This window comes from Daktulosphaira vitifoliae, unplaced genomic scaffold (assembly GCF_025091365.1).
Source record: "Daktulosphaira vitifoliae isolate Bord-2020 unplaced genomic scaffold, ASM2509136v1 Scaffold_5, whole genome shotgun sequence".
Lineage (NCBI taxonomy): Eukaryota > Metazoa > Arthropoda > Insecta > Hemiptera > Phylloxeridae > Daktulosphaira > Daktulosphaira vitifoliae.
Window position 1 is genome coordinate 9,109,871 of NW_026099576.1, and position 22,359 is coordinate 9,132,229.

Sequence of the window (22,359 nt, forward strand, 5' to 3'; positions counted from 1 at the left end):
GTATCTAGTCGAAGACATTACCCTTCAAAATTGAAAAAATTTCCCTCGTTCCCCGTAAATGGGGGAAACCTCCAAAAAAATTACAAATTTAAAAATCGCTAATTTTCGAAATTTTTTCAATTTTTTTTACTAAAAACTGCCGTAACTTTTTCAAAAATGAACATATCAATATAATTTTTTTTTTATATATGCTTGATATCTTTACCTATCATTTGCTATATTTTTTTTGTAAATTTAACCTTTTTTCTGCCCACAGGGGGGGATTTAAAATGATAACTTTTTCACAAACAATTTACTTTTTCAACTTAACTTTTGAAAATATTCCGGAAGGTCTGACACTTTTATATATATCTTGAATTAAAGCTAATGTAATATACTTTAATTTGAAAAAAAAAATTTGACCTCTGGACTTGTCTTCATGGTGAAAATGGCTACCGAATGCTATTTTTGTGTGAAAATTTTCGATTTTATTATTTATATTATATTTAACTTTATAATGCTATAACTTATTGAAAAGTTTATGGATCCACACAATTTTTTTATGAGAAATAATATTTTTTAATAAACCTTTTTTCATTCGACATACTTTATCTTAATCGAGATATTAATAAGGAACCAGCAGATCAAGTAGCTTTTGGAATAAAACACCAATTTTTTTAAAATTAAACACTATCTAAAGATTTGCATCGAAGCGTTTATTTTTGATAGTGATTTTAATCACTGTCAGATATCATTATACTTGATCCAACTATGCCACGTCACCACTGTGCCGCGACCCCCCCGTGCTGGGTTTTTAGTATTGAATTACATCTGTAAAATCCTAACAACGCAACATCTGGTGCTCCAGTAAATTCTATAGGTAGAAAAATACTTGATGTGACTTCCGACGTTGTTCCATGTAGCGTAAGAGTCAGCTATTTGAGCATTGTTATTTTAAAAACTTTATTAACAGCTGACTGCAAACTCGATACTCCACCAGCCAACGATCCTAAAGCTGAAAGTCCAGCAAAAATTAGAATATGTTTTAAATTTTGTTTTCTTTTTATGGCAATACGAGCGGCCGCTAATGATAAGTTTGCCGCAGTGTTAATATCCTTTGAATTACGCATAGCTTTACGTCTAACTCGTAGTACACCACCAAAGCCCATTCCAATTTTTCTTTTAGCTTTCATGGTATTTGTTATAAAATACGCAACAGTTTTTTCTCCAAACGAACTATCGTTCACTTTTACGCGATCCAATGCGCGTTTTTCCAACTCATAATCAGCTAAATGACTTTCCGATAAATCAGCGGTTCCCAACTTGGTGCTCCGCAATGTTTTTTCGAGGGTTCCGTTCGTTACACCATAAGAATTTGATCATATTAAAAGCTATTTGTTATTTGAAACAATTTAAACATTTTAAACGAATATTTATATTTTGAAAAGACTTTGTCAAATGGAATGCGATAATTCGCCGATTCGTGTACTATAATACATGTAATATTGAATTCTGATAAGAAAATTTATAATTATCTACGCGACTAGGTCCGTCGTACATTAGTTCTTTTGTCAATTTATAGTGCGTATTGACGATCGACGGACGTGTATTAAATTATTTCATTATTTCATTATTACTGTGTATACATATGATGTTAGTGTGTATACATTACAAACTTGGCATAAATACCATGATAAGAAATTAGATAAGGCAATTATTACTTATCACTCTCATTCGAAAGTATATTGAAAAGATAGCGTTTTCTTCTGTCCTTTTCTCAATACGTATTTCAATGTTTAATACTGTAAAATAGTACATGAAAATTCAAAATTTCACAAACTTCAAAACGCTACAGAATATTTACTATTGAATATTAATAAGATATTTTTTTACTAAAATTTTTCTTAAATTCTACTCTACAAAATAGCTATCTTAGATTTTTTTTTTACATTTTATTTAAAATTTAAAAATAATTAATATTTTTAATAAAATGTAAAAAAATTAATTATTGAGATATAGCTATAGACCTAACGTATAACTATTATTTAAAAAAAAATCAACTAAAAATATTAACTGGATCAAAAGTTATTTAAGTTGTCAGTGAGTGGTGGGCCACCCTGTATATTTAAGGTATATATAAAAATATGACTATTTCCGAAACACTTTCAAAAATTAAGTTAAAAAATGTATTATTTTGAATACCCCGTGTAGAAAGGTAAAGGTTCAGATTAATAAAAAAATATTTTTGGAGATTTCCCCCATTTATGAAGAACGAGATAATTTTTATCAATTCTGAGGGTAATATCTTTGACTAGATACGATCTTTTATCTTTAGACGTATTATTCATTAAAATCAGTCTAGTGAGATTGAAAATAAGTGGTAACAGACACAAAAAATTTAACACATCATAATAAAATTAATATAATTGCATTAATTATAAACATATATATATATATTGAAACGATAAGTAATATTTTATTTTTGTATTAAGGCACCACTGTATTTATTTTGTTATTATTGTTGCTGTTAATAAAACCTGATGCTTCGGTCAGTCCATTACGAACCATTGATGTTATCTGTTTCTGTTAGCTTCCTCTTAACTTTAGTTCGATTTTACAAATAATTTATTGTGTGGCGACGCAACGTCACCCCTTTAAATTATTTATTCGTTTCATTTGGCGCAGTCGGTCACCTACAAGGAAGCAATCTGGAAGCACAAAAATCTAAATCATTTAAACGGGCTCAGCGTAGGAAACGGATTTCGGATGACTACAAGGTGCGTAGTATTCTAAATTCAACACCTAACCCATCGCATGCTAAATCTTTGCAAAAAACAGCAAGTCGACTTTTTAAAAAAGCACGAGAAGAGTTTAGAAAAGGTTTAGACAGACCAATAAAATCTCAAGATCCAAGTACACCAGCAACGACGGAGCGGATTTGTTTTGAAGCGAAATCTCATTTCGATAAGGCAACTAATATTTTGCAAAAAGCTCAGGCGATACAGCTAGCGGCGAGTAACACTGCTACAAAAAAGTATCAATTTGTTCCAGAGCACGCCGTATCTAGAATAGAAAAATATAAAAAGTTGGTGGTACCAAATATAAATAAGATAGGTCAAGATGTCGAAAGAAGACACGAGGAGTTGCGACCAACACCCAAAACTGGCTAAGTTTAAAGGTGAGGGAGACCAAATAAAAATTAACGTTTGGTTGAAAATATTCGAAACAATTTATCCTAAGGAAACTACTTCTAAGTTGGTGTATTATCTAGAAGGTAAAGCATTGGAGTATTATGGTGAACATATACTTGGGTCCAATATATCTTCCTGGGAGACTGTAAAATCTAAGCTAACCACCCGTTTCGGACCGAAAATTTATTCAACTTTGTTAGTAGGAATGCAGAGGCGTTTAAAATTAGATGAAAACGTCCAAAGCTATTTCGATGGAAAAATAGATTTGTTAATGAGCACCAGTTTATCGCAGGCGGAGATAATAGTGTCATTAACGGACGGCCTGCCGATAAAGTGGAGACATGATTTCAATGGCCGGGAAATTAGAAATTATGAGCAGTGGCTTCAAATAGCTCTTACCGCCGAGGCTTTAGATAAGAAAGACAATACTAAAATGCACAAAAGTTATCAAACCCGTTCTGGTAGTACTCACACCGCTACACCTGCTACATCACACTCACGTACTGTAGACAAGAAATATTTTAATAACAAAAATAAATTACCGTCACCTTGCAAACATTGTAAAGAAAAATATAACAAAGATTACTTCCACTGGCATAAGGATTGTCCCACTAAAGATCAAAATTTGCAAATCGAACAAACCGATTTTGGAAATGATGGGGATGACCAAATTACTTTAAACTAACGGAGCGGCCAATATTCAAGCTAATAAATATCAATACTCTAATTAACGGTTTACCTATAATGGGATTCATTGACACAGGTTCAACGATAAGCATCATATCTCTTAAACAAGCACAATCGTTATGCCTAGTCATTGATCAGTGTAATCCAATCATAATCAAACAGGTAACCGGAATAACAAGGAGTATTGGCCGCACTCAAGTAAATTTAACAATCGGAAAAGAAATAAACAAATGTGTATTACACGTAGTAAAAGATTTTATTCAACCACTATTAATTGGTTTAGATATAGGTAGGATTTTTGAATTACAAGTGGACATTAAAACCGGTCGTATTTATAAAAGGCAACCGCAAACACGTAAAGTTTTTAACTGTACATACTTAAACGGCACAGAAAATGAAATCCTCGGTCAGTTATTGACAGAATATCAAGGAGTATTTTCACAAAACGAAACAGATATAGGTCGGATAAACATAGCAAAACACAAGATCATAACTACCGAACATCCCCCTATACAGCTCAGACCGTTTCGTTTACCACAAACTCACTATGATGAAATTCACAGACAAGTAAAAGAACTATTAGAAAAGAATCTAATTAGGCAAAGTGTAAGTCCTTGGGCATTTCCTGTTTCCTTAGTTGATAAAAAGGATGGCGGAAAAAGGATGGTTATTGATTTTCGCAAATTAAACCAAATAACTATCGATGATAAAATGCCGTTACCTATAATTACACACGTAATTGACAGGTTATCCAATGCTAGATATTATTCTGTGCTGGATATCGCTTGGGGATATTGGCATGTAGAATTAGACCCCTCTAGTGTTGAAAAGACTGGATTTGTAACAAATGAGGGCCACTACGAATGGCTAGTAATGCCATTCGGATTAAAAAATGCCGCCCCTACTTTCCAAAGAATTATTCAAAACACATTAGGAGACCTAATGTACAAAGGTTGTATTAATTACTTGGATGATTTCATTATATACTCTAAGACGTTTGAGGAGCATATGGCGCTCTTAACAAATGTTTTCAATCGCTTGAAAGCACAAAACATTAAGTTGAGACTTGCAAAATGTTCATTCGCTAAATCAGAAGTGGAATACTTAGGTCATGTTATTGGATATAATTTAGTGAAACCATCACCGGGTAAGACACTAGCAGTACAACACTTTCCTATACCTAAGTCTGTGAAAGAGGTGAGGCGATACCTGGGTCTTACAGGTTATTATCGTAGATTCGTTAAAAACTATTCAATTATTGCCAAACCACTTACGGACTTGACAAAAAAAGATACACCATTCATTTGGTCTGCTCAAGCTCAAGAAGCTTTTAAATCTCTAAGAGAAAAGATAACCACCACGCCAGTCCTAGGAATTTTTGATCCCAAATTGCCGTGCACATTGGTAACTGACGCCTCTAAAATAGGGATATCAGCAATTATCAGTCAAGGCAAAGGAAAAGAAGAAAAAGTTATTGCGTATTTTTCAAAAAGGTTAAATAAAAATCAATCCAACTATACTGCTTCAGAGCTGGAATGCTATGCAGTGAAAGAGGCGATAGAGCATTTTCGTTGCTACCTCTACCAACGGTTTAAACTTGTCACAGATCATAGTGCCCTTAGATGGTTATTTTCTATTAAGGAGCCGAAAGGTAAACTCTATCGGTGGTCATTGAAACTGTCCGGCGAAAACTTTTATATTGAACATAGATCGGGAAAGGCTATAGCACACGTAGATGCGTTATCAAGAGCACCTATGGTAATGAATGCTATAGATAATGAATTGAAACAATCCCAAGCAGATAATGATTTAAGTTTTATACGAAAACCTATTTTCAATGACGGTCTTCTGATGATAAAAAGAAACGGACGAGATAAAGCAGTAGTACCTTCTTCATTTAAAGTAAAGTTACTTCATCATTTTCACGAGAACGCAGGACATCCAGGAATAAACAAGACGGTAAACTTGATCATAAAGGACTATTGGTGGCCAAAAATGATACCTGACATTAAAGATCATGTTAGCTCTTGTGAACAGTGTCAACTCGTTAAGAGGGTGAATAAGCCGACCATAGGGCAGTACATTGCACCAGAAAGTCCTACAAAGCCATTTGAAGTAATGAGCGTCGACACTATTATTATGGGTTCGGTAGCTACTAATACAAAACACCAATATATTCAAGTAATCATTGACCATTTAACAAGATTTGTATGGGCTTTTCCAACGGCGAAGAACGATACGTCTACCATCACAACTATCTTTGAAAAGTTAATTTCTTCAAAAGTTATACCATCTCTGCTTCTATTAATTACGGATAACGGACGAAATTTTACGGGCAACTCTTTTAAAAAGTTACTTTGTAAACATAATATTAAACACACTTACGTAACTCCATACTACCCACAATCAAACGGAATGGTAGAAAAGGTGAATGATACGTTAATTCAAAAACTAAAAATAAAACAAATGGAAAATTCTCGAAGAAAATGGAATACATTATTACCGGAGGTAGTCGATTTGTACAATAAGACACCCCATGATACCACGGGGTTTAGTCCAGCCTTTTTACTTTATGGCTTAGCCACTTCAAATAGGGGGAATGAGATAACAGTGGAACAGGCCCGAAAAATTGCTGTGGAAAAGACAGAAAAAGAAAAGTTCAAAAGAAAGGCCAAACATGATCAAAAGCACCCCCACTGCGACATGGAGATAGGTGATAAAGTTATTAAAAAAATACCATTCAATTGGCCTAGAAAAAACAAACTAACACCAGCCTACGAAGGACCATTTGTGATAAAAAAAAAGTTAACTCCAGTTACCTTCATCCTAAGAAATGAGAATAATCGCCAGATTCAAGCTCACTCTTCACAATTGAAACCCTTCAAAGAACGGTGCTCAATTTAAATCGAGGCGGATGAAACGATAAGTAATATTTTATTTTTGTATTAAGGCACCACTGTATTTATTTTGTTATTATTGTTGCTGTTAATAAAACCTGATGCTTCGGTCAGTCCATTACGAACCATTGATGTTATCTGTTTCTGTTAGCTTCCTCTTAACTTTAGTTCGATTTTACAAATAATTTATTGTGTGGCGACGCAACGTCACCCCTTTAAATTATTTATTCGTTTCAATATATATTTAGTATAAATAATAATTTATTAATAGAACTGTTTTTATGTTATTCGTGTAAGGTTTTGATAATGATAATTTAATTTTGTTATTTGTCTTAGTCAATAAAATTAAAAATAAACTTTTTAATATATATTTTTATGTCAATTTTGCGATAAAATTCTTAAGCAATCACGCAGTAAAAAGTATAAATAAATAAAAATATAAAAAGGAATGCAACATAACAACATTATTTATTAACTTTTTATTATATATTATTTGATTTTTTAAGCTTTGGTACAATAATATTTTTTTTCCAATCATTAAAAATAAATTGATGTGTGTAAATTAGTCTTGTATGTCTTAAATATATACTTTTAATTGGTTTTACAGAAAAATTTTAATTAAATATTATAAATTTTACTGAATTTCCTCTCAATTTGTAGTTATTTTTTTTGACGAAAACTTGAATATAAAATCTTATAAAAAAAAGTTCTGTCTTACTATAACTTCAATTTTTTATGGCTCGATTCGGATGAGTCTGATGAATCTAAATTCTGAAATGAACTGTCAACAATTAATCCTGTAGCATCGAACTCATTGTTACCTGAGTTTTCGTCAATTGATTTTTCAACATTTAAATTTTGGTCAATTAATTTTTCAACATTTAAATTTTTGTCAGAATTTAATGCTGGAAAAATAAAATATTCTAAAAATACATTTAAGCAACATTTAGATTTTTATAAAACATTTTTTTTTTTCGATAAATCAAGATTTTCTTCGTAGTTTTGTTGAAAATTATATAAAACATAATTATTTTTCAAGGAGTTATGAAAAATAGGTATTAAATTGGAGTAATAGTTATTAAAGGTGGGATTAACGATACTTTAATTCTTTTATTGTATGGAACTGATAGGAAAAAAAAATTGCTATTCCTTATGTTGCGTTTCTTCAAATGAAAGTTTATATAACTTCTAGATAAGCAAATATTTTATTTATGTCAAAGTTTCAAAATAGTACATAGTTAATATATAGAGAATGAAAGGGTTATATTCGTGAATCCTTTTTATTTTCATCGATAACTATTAGAATATTTTCACTTAACATGAAATCGACAAAAAATTTACCATCTAGTTTTGTTGTGTTTGATATAGTATTATTCTATAATGCTATTTGTTTAAACGAATTGCCAAAAAAAAAAAATTAAACATATTAACAATATATTTTATAACTTATATGTTTAATTTATAACCACACGTAAAAAATTATTGAACCTTTATTATATTATTAATAGGCCAGTCAAGGAAGGAGTAATTTTAGCGAATAGTAGAAAAAATTCCCAACCAAATTTGTTTTTTTTNTTTTAGCGAATAGTAGAAAAAATTCCCAACCAAATTTGTTTTTTTTAAAGTTGAATTATGTTTTTTATAATGACATACTAAAATTCCCCATTGTTTGGACTTGAGTTTTTTTTTACAGCCTTTCAAAAGTTCAAAATATGAGTTTTTTTAATATCTTCAACAAATATTTTACTTACAGAAATAAGTTAAGGAACGAAAATACAAAAGGAAATATAGGTGTAGCGTCAATCGTAGAAAAGATAAGAGAAAATAGTATAGATGGTTTGGTCATGTTATGAGAAGAGAAGAATCGGAAGCTGTAAGAACAGTTATAGTAATGAATGTTGAAGAAATAAGAGGTAGAGGAAGACAAAAAAGAGACGGAGGAATGTTATTGAATGCGATATAAGAATGGCTGATGTAGCGTAGATGATGTGGGTGATCGTGTCAAGTGGAAGTTTAGGATAAGGGTGATCGAGCCCAAGCAGTTGGGATTAAGGCGAGGAAGAAGAAAATATTTCACCTTAACATTTTTTTACAAATAATACCATTGAAAAATTTTACTTGTTTTAAGAAAGTCCAATAATTTTGCGACTCCGGTTTCAGTTTTCTTTTTTTTTTCTATTAAAAAAATAAGTAATTATTAAAATTTGCGTGATGTATAATATATATTTGTTAACTCAATTGTACAGTTGATCTACAAATTAATAGTTTTATTTGTTTATAAAACTGAATAAAATCAAAAACCCAATTAACACGAGAACAACACAATGATTCTTGGTAGTTATAGATTTTTCATGTTTTAATAACATAATCCCCTGTCAAATATTTTATAACTAATTTGTTTACATTTAAGAAAAAATCTTAATGAGGTATTTGAATTTCCCTTTCCTATAACTCTTATATCCGGAATAGTATTATTCTTCATTACAAATTTAACTATAAATATTGATATTATCATAAAATAAAGCTTCGATGCATTGTGCATAAAGAAAGGCTTTAGAACAACTGTTTAAGAGTAATAATGTAATCAACAAGATATGATTGGGTTCTTTTTATGAATTGACCGTCAATACAACACATATGTCCATTACAACTATAATAAAGGAAAAGAAATAAAATAGTTTGCAATTTACATCGCACATCATAGTAAAATTATTATATACTTAGCTATGCATTAATACTAAAAAATAAAATTTCATTTTTACAAAAATAAAAATTGAAAATTATAGTTTAAAATGTGGACCTCTATATCTTTTGACATTTCTTATGGTATAGATAAATTTAATGTTTTGTTAATAATCGTTCCTTATATGACACATACGTTAGTATTAAATTAATTGTATTATGACACTGGTGTAATTACGTACATATCTAGAATGGAGCTATATTATTTTTTTTAATAATCAGTAAATTATTATTACGGTTAATCTAATCCTTTTTAATTTATTTAAAATGAAATCATATTTTTTTTAACAGTACAGATGTATCCAAATACCATCTGTGCTGTTCTTTTTATTATGACAATATTAGCTAATTTCAAAATACAAGGTTATTGATTAGCGGTGTGTCATGTATATTAATATACAGAATGTTCAGTAAGTATGGAAATAGGTAAATTAATTTAAACCATAAGTATAACATAAACCCGAATCCTTATTTACTGAACTTCCTATATATATATATATATATCATTCCCGCAGTGCACAAGTATGATCCGGCTTGCCAGATAATGAAAATTATCTGCTGCGCTCAAAATATATGGAATTGTTGCGTTGCGGAAGACACTTTACGTATACTGTCTAAAAGTTGTAGGTCAAAATTTTTCTCTTGTCTCTCAATTTTCAGAGTAATTTTAGCTTTCGGGTTTTGTCTACTATTAAATTAATTGTTAAAATTGGACTGTCTAGAAAATTGCCAATGACATTCTTATAATTTCGTAATTATAACTAATAACATAACATTAAATGATTGTTTTATAATGATTATTAAATTTTCTTTTGTCTATCTGTTGTTTGGAATTATAATAAGTAGATTATTGTGAAGTATAATTGTTAATATACATAAGTATTTTGTAGTAAATTTAATTTTTTTTAAATTATTGTTTTATCTACAAGTGGGACTAATTTTCTGGTAAACTGCTTTTGTAATTATATTTTTTTACACGGCACATACGTACCCAGCGTAAAAACATACTCCTACGGAATCAGTGGTCTACCTGTAAAAACAGCCCGAAGGGACTCGCCCTTCGAGTAATCGAAGGATTACTCGCCGTAATCGGGTGAGATCTACAGGGCACCAGGTCTGAGGCTAAGCATATTACTAAGTGAAGCCTATTATAATATATACAGACATTATAAGTATATAGTATATAATTTGGCTGATACTAATATATATCACAGTTGGTGACCAATATGGTGGCGACTCCAAGTCCAGGACACAAGTAGTCACCTCTTAATATATATTAATTATTTTATGGAATAAATGATGTATAAAAAAAAAATATATTAATTAAACTATAATTCTTATTTTAGCTACATTCTTATTTTTGTATTTCTGTAAAAATTTTTCATTTTTTAGCTTTAATGCAAAGCCAAGAACATGGCATTTTAAAAAATAATGTTATAAAAACATCATTACAATATTATATAAAAAAAATGTTATTAGAGATAACAATATATATTTCGTATATGACAATTACCTATTTCGATTAAATATGATGTATTTGATCGTTTCATTTGTTTATCTAATTATAAAAAAAGAATAATAAGATTATAATCTATTAAAGTGAATTAATATGCATTAGTATAGTAAAGGGATAATCAAAAAAAGTGCTTAACAATTGACAAATCAAGAAATTTATGTAACTAATATAATCAAAAAAATATTTATTGAATTATTTTTATTTTATAATTAATCTGTTTAATTTATTAAATTTATCAGTCGTTTACGATAAACGAATCATTTTGTATGTAAAGGATAAAGCAAAAATGCTGTAAATCAAATATAATAAATTTTCAGGATAATCATTTGAAATATTTTAATCCTTTAAGAAGTAATGTAATTTTTGATTTAGAAAATGCAATAATATTGCTTCAAAAACTAATTTTACTGTTATCGTTTATATACACGATATTTAGAAGACTATTTTTAGTTTACACTCATATAAAAATTAGTATTTACCTAAATATGACGTACTATATCAAGAATTAACCTATAAAATATAATAACAGTATTCACTTGTCCAATTTTAATTTAATAAAAAAAAATTAAATATTTTATTATTTTCATTATAAATTCCTATTAAAGTTTATATCCTTCTACTGCATACAAATTAAATTAAAGCACCAACTAAATTAATTTGACCAATTAAAAAAAAAAAAATTAAAAGCGAAATATTAAATTAAAATTAGAAAGAATTAAATTTTCAAAAGTTGAAAAAGTAATTATTTCGATTTATATTAAGCGTTTTTCTTCGAACAAGTAGTTGAAAATCATTAAATTATCAATATTAAAGAACTTGAACTAATTTAAAGATGATTACCCCTTCAATGATTATTTTTAGACTTGAATGTTTTTAAGTATAATCATTGATTTAAAAAAACGTACTATCAAGAACTTCTTTTGGTAGTGGTACATCAATCATCTGAATTTTTGTGTTAAAATAGAAGCCTAAATTGAAACATTTTTCTATAACAATCTTCTTAATGTCGTTATCTATTTTTTCATTGAAATATTCAAAAGAATAATTTTTTTTTTGGTTATTTTTTATTTTATTTACTGTCTTCAAATCTTGCGACATTTCATTAACAATTTCAGGTTTAAAGAAACATTTTTTTGATTTTTCTTTTATTTCAATATTAATATCTTCTTTCATTTTATTAAATATATAATTAATGTTTTCTAAGATTTTTTCACAAGTCTTTGGATTATCCTGTGATAGAGTTTCATGAATAATACTATTTTCGATTTTTTGTAAATGTGACAAATAACAATATAATATATAATCATCTGTTGTGTTCTTTAAAGGAGTGCCATATAACGCATCTAAAGACATCAACGATTCTTTCATGACTGTTGCCAATAAAGTTATTTTTTTAGTTATACTCAATAAATCTATAGTACATTCATAGGGATTTTTTTTTTTATATAATACTTTTTTACATTCATGACAATAATCAATAATCATATTGAATATTTTTTTTAAATCATTAGCGTATGTACAAACTAGTATTAAAGCAGCGGCATGCACTTTTTTATTGCTCTTACTCTTATCGACAATTATATTAATATTATCTAACATATATGTTTTAGTACCATATTTTACATACTCTAAGTCAGTTAAATGTTGCCATCCGTCGTTTTGGCAAAGGCTATTAATAATTGCTGCTTTTTTTTTCGTAGAAGTAGTTGGAGCTTCAACAAACACTACAATTAAGTATAGTAGTAAAACAAAAATTTCAAGCAACTTTAGAGAAAACATTTTTTCGTGTACAAAAAAATAAAATCTATCTATCATTGTCATGTATTTTTTAAGGTGACTATAGAAATATTGATGTACTAAAGGTCTTACTTAAGTTTTTAGGGTCAAAATAAGATTGACTATAATTTGTATTCAAGTCAAGTTGACCTGAAATGTACACTGTCAGTACTAGTACGGATGTTATGGTTGTATCATAACAAATACTTAAAATATATAATTTCTCATGTTTATCTTTCTCAGAAAATCAATTTTTTGATAGTAAGAACTTTAACAAGCCAAAAAATTTTTTTAAAGTGATTATAGAACTATTGATGTACTGAAGGTCTTACTAAGATTTTAGGGTCAAAATAAGACTGACTACAATTTGTATCATAACACATACTTAAAATATTTAATTTCTCATCAGTTTATATTTTTCATAAAATTATATTTTGATAGTAAGAACTTTAACTAGCCAAAAAAACAGATAAAAATCTATCAAATTAAATGCCCTTACTAGAAAAATTAGATAATGATTTTTTTCATGATTCGATTCCTAATTTTAATTTAATACCTTTTTCTAATTTCCTGAAAAGTGACATTATGGAAACAAAACATTTAAAATTACAAGAAAATTACAATTATATTAATATTATCTAACATATATGTTTTAGTACCATATTTTACATACTCTAAGTCAGTTAAATGTTGCCATCCGTCGTTTTGGCAAAGGCTATTAATAATTGCTGCTTTTTTTTTCGTAGAAGTAGTTGGAGCTTCAACAAACACTACAATTAAGTATAGTAGTAAAACAAAAATTTCAAGCAACTTTAGAGAAAACATTTTTTCGTGTACAAAAAAATAAAAATATAAATTTCTTACTATAAAATAATTTTTACCTTATTAATAAAAATTATGAAGAAAATCCGCCGAAGTTTAAAATTATATTAAACAATAAATACCTATTGTGTAAACAACATCAATTTAACTATAGTTTTTTAACTTTCTTTAAATTTGAGAATGTTTATTAATAATCTAAATTTTATTACTAAAAGAAGTTAGGTTAGTTTGAAATGTTAAATTATGTTTAAAAAGATAAAAATTTAGTATTTCATGTATTCGTAGATAATTTTAAATCATTCATTGTATACTTTTAAGAATTTTTTAAATAATTTAAAAAAAAAGTATTTAAAATTTCATCCCAATATTAATTATTTTTATTTGTTACTTTTTATATAATGTAGTCAGACAGACTATCTATCATTGTCATGTATTTTTTAAGGTGACTATAGAAATATTGATGTACTAAAGGTCTTACTTAAGTTTTTAGGGTCAAAATAAGATTGACTATAATTTGTATTCAAGTCAAGTTGACCTGAAATGTACACTGTCAGTACTAGTACGGCTGTTATGGTTGTATCATAACAAATACTTAAAATATATAATTTATCATGTTTATCTTTTTCAGAAAATCAATTTTTTGATAGTAAGAACTTTAACAAGCCAAAAAAACAGATAAAAATCTATCAAATCAAATGCCCTTACTAGAAAAATTAGATAATGATTTTTTTTATGATTCGATTCCTAATTTTAATTTAATACCTTTTTCTAATTTCCTGGAAAGTGACATTATGGAAACAAAACATATTTAAAATTACAAGATGAGCATAACAACATGAAAAATACATTGCAAAATTTAATAGTTTCATAAACTTTTTTATAACTACATCAATCAAATACGCAGAAGCATTCAATTTCTTATTTTATGCAATATTATCGGATAGTGTGTTTTTACTAAACATCAGTCTTGTAACCACTATCATAATTGGATTCAACAGATGCATTTCAAAACATATGTCTGTATTTGTTATACTACCAATGTATAATTATTGTCTTAATTTTATTATAACTACGTATTATCAGATATTTTTTTAGATATTTATTTTATTATAATTCAATAATGCAGGGAATTATTTTTTATTCTATAAATAATAGATTATAACGTATTAATTTATGAAACTGATTAATTTTTCAAACATTTCATAAATTGAGATATTTGGATGCGATTTTTTTACGTTACGTGATTTTACAATTCAGACTATTGTGAACTTGATATTTTTCTTAAGAGTACGTAATCCAAAAATTAAAAAAGTTCTTTATTTGTAGGAGAGTGTCTCAGTTTTTGAACAAATCGTTATTTATTAATAATTTTGAAAATTTAAGGTTATTAAAATAATTATAATTTTTGTGATTAAGTTAACTAAACGGTTGAATAATTCTTATCAATATTGTACAAAAACATAGTTCTAGATATTTGTAATCCTACTCATAACAATCTTTTACTTATTTACACAACTTAATGCCTGTTCCCCATAATTCTAAAAATAATTATATTTTTTATAAATTTCGATAAAAGTACGAAGAAAATAACCACTTTATCGAAAACAATTTTTTTTATTTTTAAAATCCAAAATTTCAATTCAATTTTCTATCTAAGTATTTTTCTATTTNACTTTATCGAAAACAATTTTTTTTATTTTTAAAATCCAAAATTTCAATTCAATTTTCTATCTAAGTATTTTTCTATTTTAGCATTAAAGGACAAAAAATGACCGATGAAAAGATCCAAGTAACTGAAAAATTTCTGAAAACTCATCTGATTCATCTGAGCCATTAAAAATTAAAGATAAAGTTAGATAGTAGATTTTTTATTAACTATTAATATTAATTTCCATAACAAAAAAAATCTAGAAATTACTAACTACGAGGCCAATCAGCAAAGTTTACTATCTTTATTTTATAATTTTTCAGGAAAAACATTAAAAAGTATATATTGAAAACATAAACAACTAATTACAAACATAAATTTATTTTTCAGCATTGAAAATAAATTTTTTACCATAACTAAAATATGTAATATTATAATACTAGGATGTTATATGATTTTAACATTTGTGCATATTATGCATTTACAGGATAACCATAACAGGGTTCTCTTATTTAAAACACAAAATAACCAGTTAACTAGAGAATGAAATCTGATTATTGTACAGATTTAAAGTAACGCCTATATGTAAATACTCATTTAAGTCCATTTAATCACATTTATTTATTAATTAAAATGTAAGCTTCCAAAATCACACTAGAGATCGCAACCCTACTCTCATCTGACTATAAAGACCCATTTTTTCAAATTAAAATCAGTTTTTTCAGCAATTTCAAAATACACAAAATCTGTGACACTCTGCTCAAGATTCTTACTCTTTAAGACATTTTTTTATTTAATTTGGACTTGAAATATTTCTTTAAATTAAACGGAACTAGAATAAATTTAAAGTGAATTTTGTTTTAGAGAATCTTATATTTTCATTTCATTTGTTCATTAAATAATAATGTTTTATTTTTTTCTTATCATGGAAATAAATGTAAATTAATACTTTAAAATTATTTCATTTTTATAATAGACCCAACTCAACTTTAATCATTTATTTAATAATAGTAAATATTTATTGTGAGATTTTCTTATTGGGTAGCTATACACGCTAATATCTTAGTTCTAATGAACATCAGCAGACAGAGTAAAGGTTGGGTTTATAAATATTAACTCAAATATTTGAAACTTTAAAGTTTTATATCTAATAAAAGAATAATGTTATATTAAAAATTCATATACCATTTATTTATAAAATAAAATCTTAAATTTTTTATTAAATTTAAATATGTGTTCCCATTTATAAAAACAAAGTTAACACTCTTACTATGCATAAGGGATGAACTTAAAAAGTATTACAGAATAAATAATTCAAGGATAATGTGTAAAGGTACCAAAAAAAATGTTTTTAATTATTTTTATTCTGTAAATAATTGAATGGATTAAGACAATAAAATCATTCTGTATATTATTATATTTTAACTGTCAAGCAGCCCTTTAATTTTCATTTTTATTCTTATTTATTTCTTTATACTATGTTGTTTATTTCGAAAAATAATTATTTAATTAATTTGTCCATCAATTTTTCATTAAAACATATGTAGAATAAAGTAGGTTTTTATTTTTATGAATTATGAAAAATTTACCTTATTATTATTATTATATGTTAATCAATAAAAATGATCAAATATATGAATGTTCATATTCATTTAAATATATGCAATGTTAATCAATAAAATATGTAAATTTATGTATAAGTTATCATAAATATATTGTAATGCGCTAATAAATCATTGACCAAAATTATGTATTAATTCCATAAAATAATTTGTAATAATTGACACAAATAAATTTAATAATGATATAATAATAGCGTTCCTGACACTTTTTTGTAGTGACATATTTGTAATATTTGTTACAAAATTTCCAAAATACACGTTGTAAGGATATATAACTTTCTTACAAACTATTTTTACTATTTGTTTCTTTATCATTTTTTCTTGATTTTTTTTATATTCATTACAAAATTAATTAATGATGTTTGTTTAGGCCTACATAATAGTGTCGTGTAATATTATCTTTATCGGGGGCCACATAGTCGTCCGGTTTTTATTATTAAGGAGTTCACCTTTGTACAGCACACCGCTGGGGTATGTAATATAAACGTACAATGAATTTCGTACTTAGCGTCATTATTTTTAATTTATTTTAATATCTTCTAGTGATAAAAAATTACGCCTGAACATGTGGTCCTTTGCCCAGAACGTCTAGTGTATATTGAAAACGCGAAAGTGCGCTATTAGAGTGCGCGAGTATAACGTTGTATGTGCGTGTTCTTAAATAATTCTGACGAATCGAGTTGGAAAATTTCTACCCAAAGTGGCAGCAGCGATTGGTATAGGCAGGATATAATAATATATTATATATTTTTAACTTATTTAAATTTAAAATTCGTAGAAGTACATTGAGTTTCGTCGTAGGCATTGTGAAGTAAATAAATTTAAGTGTATAAAAACCCTTGCGCAATATTTATAAAGTGTCGACATACATCGATATTTGTGGTACAATCATTAAATTTTGTACTTTGCTCAGATTACCGCGGACGCTGTCTAATAGTTAATACACCGTATATATATATATATACATTAGTAACGAACAGCTGAATCGGTTTGTTTATTTCGGAACAATAATAATTTAATATCGGTAAAAACCAAAATAAACTATTCCTGAAGATAACCGTAAGAGTGAAGTTACACGATTGAGAATAAGGAGAGGTTAATTAAAATCGACATTGACCAAATTCTTAATATTTGTTCTGGATGAATAGTTGGACTTAATCAAAGTTCGGCTTAAGCGAGAAAAAATTAAAGAAGCATGGAGCGAGTACGACCAAGTAAAGTCGGAAATCGACAAGCTTGAAGGGGTAAACTTAGAGGAGTAACAAAATTATAGAACTGATTTTGAAGGCTCATACTTTAAAGTTTGTATGATTACGGTGAAGAGGCTATCTGAATTGAATAGAGTAGTCAGTGACGCATCTAACGCTGTCGAAGGGAACACGACAGCAGCGCTTTCAACAGTAACAGCGCCAGTCATAAGATTAGCTACGCTAAATATCCCAATATTTTATGGCGACATAAGCAATTCACATCATTTCGCGATATTTTTCTGCATTAATTTATACTGATTGTCAACCATACATTTTTTTTTTATTTAAAGGCTGCTCTTAAAGACGACGCTAAACAGTCTGTTAATTGTTTAGAAACGACGGCGTCAAGTTATGAAGTGACTTAGCAGATATTAATCGGAAAATACAAAAATAAAAGAAGTCTAATGCAAGCCCATATAAAGACTAAGTTATTGGACTTATTAACGGTAGAGCGTTTACAGACTCAATAAGAGGACACATGTAAGCATTAAAGGCGTTTGATCAAGAGCCAGAGTCGTGAGATCCTATGTTAACGTACTTAGTAACCACCAAGTAACATAGAAGTTGTCTTCGTGCATGGGAAATGGAACGGCCCAAGTCGAAATTCCTACAGTAATCGAATTGATTACATTTTTAGAAAAACGATTTAAAATAATAGAGGCGATTGAATCGTCTCAAAACAATCAGTTTAGAAACCCATAATCAATATATCAAAAAGCCTATATTACGTAGCAATGCTTATGCGGTTACAAGTACGGACAAAAAATGTTTCAATTATCATGAAAATCACTCGGTATTCGATGCCCTAATCTTTTAGCCTTGTCGGTAATTGTACGCATTTTATGTAGAAATTATCTACAGACACGCTCTAAAAAAAGATGTTTGTCTTGCGGCTGTTTTAAGTGTAGCGAGCAAAATAATACACTTTTACACTTAAGTTCACGGGCCGATCAAGCAGAGTCCAACTATGCAGCAAACGCAATTGAAAATCCTGAAAATAGCGAAACATAACAAATAATTAAAAATGAATTGGCAATCGTTAGTGCACATGAAAGCTTACCGGCTGTTACGTCAATATGATTACCAACGGCATTTGTTGTGATCAAAAGTAGTCGTGGTTAATGAAAGCAGTGTCACGTGAAACTAAATTTTGCATCATAAAGTAACATTATAACCGAACGTATAGCACCAAAATATAGCACCACTTCATTCGTGCGTACTCGTAACACGCACTGGTTTTTTATTAATACTGTAGTACACATCAGAATCTTTAATTTAATATAGGTTAACACAAATTATTGGACCTATATATAGGGGACTTATTATTATTATGTTGACTGTTAATTGATGAACAATCAATATTTTGACAGATATTAACTAATTTTTAATACTACTTTATAAATTAATATAATTTAGAATTGTAGACGAAGGAGTAGGCAACATAAAAAAATTATTTGTCGATTAAATAGAAATCGGAATCAGTTTAAATAAGTTAAAAAAAAATCGATTCAATTCTAGGAAAAATTTGAAATTTAAATTTAAAAAAAAACCCAGCACAGGGGAGTCGCGGCACAGTTGTGACGTGGTATAGTTGGATCAAGTATAATGATATCTGACAGTGATTAAAATCACTATCAAAAATAAACGCTTCGATGCAAATCTTTAGATAGTGTTTAATTTTAAAAAAATTGGTGTTTTATTCCAAAAGCTACTTGATCTGCTGGTTCCTTATTAATATCTCAATTAAGATAAAATAAGTCAAATGAAAAAGGGTTTAAGGGAGTTTTAAGTACAAAAAACATTCCGATAGAAGGTGATTTTTATCGTAAACATTACATTTTTTTTATAATTTCGACAGCCATTTGCACATAGAAGATAAGGTGTCGGGACAAATTTTTTTTTTTCATTTTATAGTACATAAAAAAAGCTTTAATTTGATATATGTTTAAAGGACGCAGTATTTCCGGAACATTTTCAAAAGTTCAGTTGAAAAAGTTCTATTTTTTATACAATGTTTCAAAGTTTGAACCCCCCCTATATAAGGGGAAATTGTCTAATTTTAATAAAAAGTATGTCAAATGGAAGATGTACTTATAATGTATTTAGAAAAAAAAAAATTGTGCTGATACATGCATTTTTCGAAAAGTTATAGCATTTTTAAGTTGAAAATTAAAAATTGAAAATCGAAAATTTTAACACAAAAATAGTGTTTTTTTAACTACGGCAACCGTTTACATGCAGAAGATAAAGTGTCGGGACAAATTTTTTTTTTTCATTTTATAGTACATAAAATAAGCTTTAATTTGATATATGTTTAAAGGACGCAGTATTTCCGGAACATTTTCAAAAATTAAGTTGAAAAAGTTAGTTTTTGTAAAAAAGTTGCAATTTTAAATCCCCCCCCATGAGCAGGTTAAGTGTTAAATTTTCAAAAAAATTATATCAAATGAAAGGAAAATATCTAAGGTTTTAGTTTAAAAAAAAATTATGTTGATTTGTTGATTTTTGAAAAAGTTATGGAAGTTTTAAGAAAAAAAAGTGAAAAAAATGACAAAATTTGTCGATTTTTAAATTTGTAATTTTTTTGGATATTTCCCCCATTTGCGGGGAACGAGGGAAAATTTTTAAATTTTTAAGGGTAATGTCTTCTACTAGATACAATTTGTGATCTTTTGACGTATTGTTAAAAGAAATCGGTGCAGTGAGAGCTGAGAAAAAGTAGTGACAGACACAAAAAAAAAAAATAAATAAATAAAAATAAATAAACACATCATGGTAAAATTAATACCTTCTCAGCTTCGCATCGAAGCTAAAATGTCTTAAAGAGTAAGAATCTTGAGCAGAGTGTCGCAGATTTTGTGTATTTTGAAATTGCTGAAAAAACTAATTTTAATTTGAAAAAATGGGTTTTTATAGTCAGATGAGAATAGGGTAGCGATCTCTAGTGTGATTTTGGAAGCTGTACATTTTAATTAATATATAAATGTGATTAGATGGACTTAAATGAGAATCTACATATAGGCGTTACTTTAAATCTATATAATAATCAGATTTAATTCTTTAGTTAACTGGTTATTTTGTGTTTTAAAGAAGAGAACTCTGTTATGGTTATCCTGTAAATGCATAATATGTACAAATGTTAAAATCATATAACATCCTAATATTATAATATTACATATTTTAGTTTTGGTAAAAAATTTATTTTCAATGCTGAAAAATAAATTTATGTTTATAATTAGTTTTTTATGTTTTCAGCGTATACTTTTTATTGGTTTTCCTGAAAAATTATAAAATATAGATAGTAAACTTTGCTGATTGGCCTCGTAGTTAGTAATTTCTAGACTTTTTTTCTTATGAAAATTTGTATTAATAATTAATCAAAAATCTACTATCTTACTTTATCTTTAATTTTTAATGGTTGGATTCAGATAAACCAGGTGAGTTTTCAGATATTTTTCAGTTACTTGGATCTTTTTATCAGATTATTTTTTTTCCTTTAATGCTAAAATAAAAAAAACCCAGCACAGTGGAGTCGCGGCATAGTAGGGATGTTGCATAGTTGGATCAAGTATAATGATATCTGACAGTGATTAAAATCACTATCAAAAATAAACGCTTCGATGCAAATCTTTAGATAGTGTTTAATTTTAAAAAAATTGGTGTTTTATTCCAAAAGCTACTTGATCTGCTGGTTCCTTATTAATATCTCAATTAAGATAAAATATGTCGAATGAAAAAGGGTTTATTCAAAAATATTATTTCTCATAAAAAAAATGTGTGGATCCATATACTTTTCAATAAGTTATAGCATTATAAAGTTAAATATAATATAAATAATAAAATCGAAAATTTTCACACGAAAATAGCATTCGGTAGCCATTTTCGCCGTGAAGACAAGTCCAGAGGTCAAATTTTTTTTTTTCAAATTAAAGTATATTACATTAGCTTTAATTTAAGATATATATAAAAGTGTCAGACCTTCCGGAACACTTTCAAAAGTTAAGTTGAAAAAGTTCTACTTTCTATATGCATTTTTTATATTTGAAGCCCCCCCATATATAGGGAAATAGTCTAATTTAAAAAAAAAATATATCCAATGAAAGATGTATATAAATACTACTTCTCATGAAAAAATTGTATTGATCCATACATATTTAAAAAGTTATAGCACTTTAAAGTAAAAAATGTAAATTATAAAATCGAAAATTTTCACACAAAAATATCATTCG

At 27.7% G+C, this 22,359-nt stretch overlaps 2 protein-coding genes across 8 annotated transcripts in view; one reads left to right on the forward strand and one right to left on the reverse strand.

Annotated features, from left to right (window-relative positions):
* Nucleotides 1–12,804, reverse strand: part of LOC126906792 (uncharacterized) — a 69,290-nt gene extending 56,486 nt beyond the window's left edge. For 3 of the 4 annotated variants that reach the window (XR_007704341.1, XM_050687647.1, XM_050687648.1), the window contains exons 1-2: nucleotides 11,918–12,804; nucleotides 11,010–11,054 (exon numbers count right to left, since the gene is read on the reverse strand). Coding sequence is in view for 3 of the 4 variants with exons in the window: in XM_050687647.1 (XP_050543604.1) it covers nucleotides 11,010–11,054; nucleotides 11,918–12,791 (919 nt within the window). In the remaining variant the exon portion in view is untranslated. Of the gene's footprint in view, nucleotides 1–7,293; nucleotides 7,660–8,872; nucleotides 8,930–11,009; nucleotides 11,055–11,917 lie in introns of those variants that run through there. The other variant, XM_050687649.1, reaches the window with a different exon arrangement.
* Nucleotides 1–22,359, forward strand: part of LOC126906793 (uncharacterized) — a 55,590-nt gene that overhangs the window by 18,201 nt on the left and 15,030 nt on the right. Inside the window, exon 7 of one of the 4 annotated variants that reach the window (XM_050687655.1) lies at nucleotides 14,239–14,337. The exons of the other annotated variants lie outside the window; for them this stretch is intronic. The gene's annotated coding sequence lies outside the window, so the exon portion shown is untranslated. Of the gene's footprint in view, nucleotides 1–14,238; nucleotides 14,338–22,359 lie in introns of those variants that run through there. 4 annotated transcript variants of the gene reach the window in all.